Source organism: Saccoglossus kowalevskii, chromosome 18 (assembly GCF_978046115.1).
Source record: "Saccoglossus kowalevskii chromosome 18, keSacKowa6.1, whole genome shotgun sequence".
NCBI classification, from domain to species: Eukaryota; Metazoa; Hemichordata; class Enteropneusta; family Harrimaniidae; genus Saccoglossus; species Saccoglossus kowalevskii.
This window is the reverse complement of record NC_140658.1, coordinates 27,778,752-27,785,473: the sequence shown is the minus strand read 5'-3', so window position 1 is coordinate 27,785,473 and position 6,722 is coordinate 27,778,752. Positions and strand designations below refer to the sequence as shown.

Here is a 6,722-nt window from a genome sequence, read left to right as displayed (position 1 = left end):
TAGCGTGTCATTATTTACAAACAAACGTCTAATCATGAGCCTTTGCGTTTTTAGCGTGTGTTATTATCGTCGCTTGGGACTCAATTCCCGCGCATGTGCAGGTGACGACCCTCCCGCTTTAAAATTTACGGAAAGGTCTTTCAACAAAATGTTGCCGACAAAGCAACTTTACAAGGACTGCAAGGCGCGCTGACAATGCTTGGTAGATCATTATGTATTTTTGATTTACAGCACTATTATGAACAATGTGCTTTGTGAAACGTATTACGCTTTGTTTGACGTCTACATTATTGTACCCGTGAAAAGCACAGTCCGTCATAGCAGACTGAGGAGACTTTGAGCGGGTATACCAGAATGCAAGATTTGTCAGAAACCCATTTCGAATGTATAACTAGGAGAACAATTTATTAGTTAGGGATGCTCTTTTTATCCCACCTCTGATGCATTATGTTTATTCGTGAGGACTTAAGTGTGCCAGTACTGTTCAATTCACCAAATAAACTGTATTCTTATCCAACACACAAGTTTCCCACAATAGAAAATAGACATCACCCATACTCGAGGTCGAAATGCACCCCGGTATAGATGGTCATAAGTTACCACTGTGAAATAATTCTTCTCGTATTTTTAGCTTGTGCAAACACATTGGGTCGTCGGTTCCCCTGGCAGTTAATCCTTGGGTAAACACAGACGTCGATAGAAATCATGACGCTCTATAAGGAAGGTGGGTCATACAGAAATTTTACGAAACCGTTTTTTTCAAAGCTTAATTTAACCCGATAAGTAGACTAAATTGGATTTATATTATTGTAGAGAGAAAGTATATAAGAGAATAGCTTGGGGATGTTAAGAGATTAGTCGTAGTGATATTTCTAAGTTGCCAGGCAAACGTTTCTGAATCGAGTGGGTTTAAATTTACAGCTATGTTTAGTTCATGGCTGTGCGTGATTCGATGTGGTGACCGACTGTGTTTTATTTGCATGACTGCAAATGTTATGCATTCGACACAATTTACGTTTCAAGGGTACGTAAAGGCTTGAATATTTCGAACATATTTCTACGCGCGTCTTCAAGAGTGTTAGGGTAAATAAACCGCCATCACAATACGTATTGTTTGGCGTCAACAAAGGAGAGGACCTGGTTTCTTTTGTGGGGGGCTCGTTTTATACAGTGACCCTTTTTATGTAACAATGCAATGTAGGACACGACACGTACACAGAACGTTTTGACAACAGTAACTCGGGACAGTTATTGTTGTAATTAAATTCCATTTTAGTTTACGATTTTTTAATTGATCTGTACTGGTGTGTATTTGAATATGTTGGTATTTACGTCTGATTGCGTTGCCGCTCTCTAGTCACGGAACGCTTGACAAATCCTATTTAGTACGGTAGCTGTGGTTATAATAGCTTCCGACAGGTGAAACTGTTTTTTTTTTTATCCGTTATTGTATGTAAATTTATCTCACCACGGCGTTTCGCACAGTCCAATGCCTTACATTGCGCAATGGTCGCATATCCATTATTGACGTATGTGTGACGACGATGGTGAACTGATCAAAGTGTGTTTAAGGTCAACCTCCAACACGACAGAGGAATATTCTACTCCCAAAATATTGCTGTGATTGATTATTTGAACATGTATTCACGCGATGAGTCCCTGTGGTTATTACATTGAAGTATGACAGTGTAACGTTTATCATTAATTTGTGTACTTATTGCCGAAGCGTCAATTGAAGCAATATCAGTCCTTTTAAAAACAATTTACATTCTATTATCACTATCGGTCACCACGGGACGAAACAAGATGGCGGCCGCATTGTCTGGTCGTCTGCATGGTTAACGCAATTTACAACACATTCGCTGTTTAAATTATTGTAGGAAAAATACTTCACGTTTTCACAAAACTGCCAAATTTGTGTAATTTTCTACAATTACAGTTTATGTTTTCTGTAAATAGGGAAAAAAGTTGATATTGTGAGAGGTCCTAACAGCTGTGAAGTGGTCTTGGCGGGGCAATATCACGGCTCGCGTCGCTATGGCAGACATTTCAAATGTTTTCATTTTTATCATGTGTATGCTTGTGTGGAGATCGTGTGTGTTATTTTATGGCCCCCACTTTATTTGTACTGCCCCGCTGTAATATAAATGGTACATCCCTGAATGAGAAGAATATGTGTTGTCTAAACTACAACCGAAGCAATTTTAGAAATAAGCAGGGCGCATGTAAATCGTTTGGCGGCCTTTTTTCAACAGGATCGTTCGGTTAACATGGGTACTGCAATTATCATTATAGATGCGAAACATCGTGAATTAAGAATAATCTTGTACAAATATGCCATATGATATTTCAAAAAAGAAAGTGGACTTCCTTTGAAAAGAAGCGAAATAACGACTTTTCCTACCAACAGGTGGTTTCACCAGTGATCTCCGGCTCCCGCTGTAGAGGCGCTGTTTTAAAAATGTTTTAATATATTTATATATATGTCTTCACAGTTATCAAGTTCAATCCTCCTGGATTTCCGACAAATAAGTGTCCTGCAGGTGGGCTGGCAAGCAACCCTTCAAGTGTTGTATGTTTCTATCACATAACAGATCATTGTTTAGTATGCGTCAGGTAGGCTTCCGTTAATCACCGTCCTCGTTCACAAACAATTATTTCTATGTTATTTATGACTTCATTTAAATTCTGCAATGTGGGTTTTTGGAGATGTTTAAATAATTTTTAAATTAATATCTTTATATTATATATCTTAATATACATCTTGTTAAACCAGTTTGGTATGCTTTATCGTAAAATAGAAACACTAGTCGCTAGATGAATTGGCGGAAACGCTCGGGCGTTTCTGCTTCGAACATCCGATAATATGCAAATTAATGTATTATAAAACAGGTATTTTAGCAACAAAAACAAAAGGATTTCTTTATATGAAATAATCTAAAATGGATTTTCAAGTTTGCTGCCAAACCAACTATCTTATTATACCAGAAATCATATTCAAATACAGTGAAGGGCATAAAGCTGTGGTCGTTATAAATTAGTGGCGGCGGCAGAGGGGGGTGGTAGAGGGGGGTCGCCCGCTCGAAAAAAATGTTGGAAGGGCGTCGCCTCTTTAAAATCCTCAAAATGCCATCAAAATGCAGGAAATAGCGCTTCAGAGGGTCTAGATTTCAATTTTTTAAGGGTGAGCATGTCCCCGGAACCCCCTAGTAAGTTGGTGATCAGGTCTCACCCTTCATGCAACATTTCGTTCCGCCGCCTCTGCAAATGGATGTTGGAATTTAAATTGACCAATCCAGAAATGATATTGTGACGTCACCGTTACGGTTCTGAATAATATTAATGAGATAGTTCAACATTCTTCAACAGAATGCTCCTCATTTTGAATATGTGAGCCATCGCAGTCGCTATGTCAAAATATTCAACACTTGAGTCAATCACGAATTTGAATGAAAGCTTTCCGCCCTTCACTGTATTATCTATTATGATGAGCTATTAAACATGATTATTATTCAAACACACTAACAAAGTTTTTAAAAAAGTACTTTGAAAATCCATCAATGGATTCACAGTACAACATTGATCGACACACTTTACTCGATTTCTAGTACAAGGGCGCCAACATGCGACTATTAATTGCAATCTATCTGTGTCGTCATCATGATAATATACAATTGTTTATGTTACAGCGCAACGGGTGAGGTGGCAACTATACCAACATGTCGAGTCTTTAATCCAGGTGGTAGAGATGGGATAGATCGTCCCCCTAAAATACCTATCAACGATTACATCATCGGTAAACTGACCAAAGAAGATGGAAGATTGTGTTATATGTTGTACCCAAAGAACAAATTTAACACAGGTTTCAAGAAAAAAGCATCAAACACGTTATATGTAAACGACGTTCACGATGGCGGGGTCGCAATCGATGTCGGCATGGCCAAAAATTATAAAAAGAGTCGCAACTGGTTGAGAGTGAGGAGTTTTCTGGATAAAGGGGAGCTAATATACAAAAAGAAAAACTATTGCGGATTCCTGCATGTTATACCGTAGATTGAAAGATGTGACAGTCGAGGAATTGGGCGTGAACGTGGAACACTCCAGGGAACACTGCTAAGTTATCTGGACTATACTAACTAAACGCTGAATTGTTCACCAATATTAATCTTCACTGGACTAGGGGGTCTAACGACCTGCACTAACTTATTATGCTGAAGTCCACCCTAGCGTCGTTTTGGCCTGACTGATCTTTATTTGCCATACGCCGCTGCCGTGTATTTTGCAAATTCGATTTCACAATTAAAAAGTTTTAAAAAAAGTTTTCGAAAATCATGGGCAGTTCGAAATGTGTGCAATACGATTGCGAGGTCGGCGCTGAGCGACTCCGTTACGCATGCACGCACCTACGCACGCGCACACACACACACACGCACGCACTGCGTGCCAACTGCCTCAAAGTAGATTTCCTATTATCAATTTTTCTTTTTTTTAAATAAAAACCATTCTGAGTTTAAGTTGCTAATAGATCGCAAAAAAATGTGTAATCGTGTAAATCGAGATGACCACGAACAAACATTTTGTGATCAAGGCTTATTTTTTCGAACACTGCACTAATCTGTGTTTTAGTCTTATAATTTGTATATATACGAGGCGTATGGTCTTATTGAAAGTATGCATTCATCTGAATGTATATAAATTAGCCCGGTTATACAAATATTTTATAAATTAACGTTAAAAATGCGATAGAGGCGAGAATGCATAGTTTGTGTCATTAATGTTTGACACTGTGTTTTGATATACATGTATTAGCATCGACATTCCATCTAAATCTAATATGTTGTTGGTTTATTATACAGGAAACCAAACACTGATCACGACGAATTCGAAGCGAGTTTAATGAGTGTTTTATCCCAGCTTAAAATAAATAAACATAATTGTATCCGTATGAGCGATTTCAATGTCGATGTATCAAAGCATTTCCTCTAATACTGTTGATTTCATTTCAAACCTCCAAAGCCTATATTTAAATCAACTCAGTACTGATCCCACACGTGTTACAAAAAACAGTAATTCTACAATAGATCATGTTTATAATAATATCAACTCCTGTTGTACAAATATCTGAGTTATAACCATTGATATCTCAGATCACTTCTCAATTTATGCCACTTTCAAAAATGTTCTTTGTAAATCTTCACCACACAAAATTAAAATAACGTATCGAGATTTTAGAAAGTTTAACCTGACCGATGTAAACCTCAGTTGAATTGATATTTACACACGTAGCGATATAAACACCTCTTTCAACATGTTTTATTAAACGTCAATACAATGTGTCATTGGTCAAGACAAATGTAAACTGTACCAGTAACAAAAACACCAAACATTGGATTACACCAACTATTAAAAATCAATCAAAACTAAGCATAAACTTACTCAAACGTGATTCTAACAAACTATGCTAAACAACATCTGACATACTATAGAAATTAATATCCTTACAAGTATACTTCGCAAAGTTGACAAATATTACCAAATTACCAAAATGATACAAGAAAGACATGGGACACAGTGAATAAAATTATTGGCCTGGTCATAAACATGACGCTCTCGAAAGACATGACAATCAATTCAGATGCTTGCAACACAATCTTACGTAATCCTAGGATTTGTTAAGTTACGCATTCAACAAGTTTTTTGTTGATATTGGCCCAAATCTGGCCTCAAAAGTTAAAACTCCCCAAATCATTTCGGTATTATCTTATAAACCCATGCGTAAATTCTTTGTTCTTGCTTCCCACCACTAGAAATTGACAAGGGCTTCGAAACAATTAACCACTCCATACTCATGTCATGAATTTGTTTTTGCGTATCTGTTGACCGACTTAATTAACTGATTATTAGCGAATTGCTGTGTTATGTCTGTCATCGTTTAGGTCTATTTGAAGTTTTGGACGGAACTTGGCTCAGTGGTTTGGAACTAATTACAAGATACCGTCGCTATTCTGACGACCGTAGTTATTAATGTAGTGAACGATTAATCAAAAGATATGACGTATTCAGTGCTTAGTGTGATTGGCTTTATGATTGAAGGTTACGCCCTAGAGTCTTTTTACTGCTTTGTAATTGGTTAGAGTTTTGAAAATGAATAAAGAGAGTTTGAGTTGGTCTTGGCGAATACTCCACGACAGACGCAGTCCTAGAGAGTCGAGAGTCCAGTCCTGGGGCGAGCCTTGAGGCAGTCCAGTCTTGGGCTAGTCTTGGGTCAGCCTTGCGAAAGTCTTGGGGATTTTTTCCCCAGGGCGCTGTGTCTTATAGAGTGCTCGAAAGATCGACTAAGACGAGAGCTGAAACGTATTTCGTTGTGTGCGTGTTATTTGACTGTAAAGTACAAGTGACTTTCCCGATCCCGTACCTCAAAGGGACGAGATAGAGAGACGAGACGAGTTTCCCCCCTGACAAGGTGGAGAACCCCAGAGAAAGAGAATTTTACCCCTGATACGTGGTGTGAGAACCCTGGGCATTGTGTTTTACACACATTGACATCCTGTGAAGAGAAGTGGAATGGCGAAGATGTGTCTTTCTTGTGAACCGAACTAACAGCTCGACGACTCGGAAACTGCGCTTGACGACTAACGACTTTACCAGTATGGCACCGATGAACGACGCCGAAGAGATGAAGACTTCTGAACCCCTTATGAAGGACGAGTACCGAATAGGAC

At 38.4% G+C, this 6,722-nt stretch overlaps 1 protein-coding gene across 1 annotated transcript; it reads left to right on the top strand.

Moving 5' to 3' along the window:
• Positions 1-576: 576 nt before the first annotated feature.
• On the top strand, positions 577-4,945 carry LOC100372790 (uncharacterized). The gene is made up of 3 exons (XM_002740056.4): positions 577-724; positions 2,496-2,616; positions 3,690-4,945. The coding sequence occupies exons 1-3, from the start codon at positions 706-708 to the stop codon at positions 4,051-4,053; spliced, it is 504 nt and encodes a 167-aa protein (XP_002740102.3). The 5' UTR covers positions 577-705; the 3' UTR covers positions 4,054-4,945.
• Positions 4,946-6,722: the final 1,777 nt, after the last annotated feature.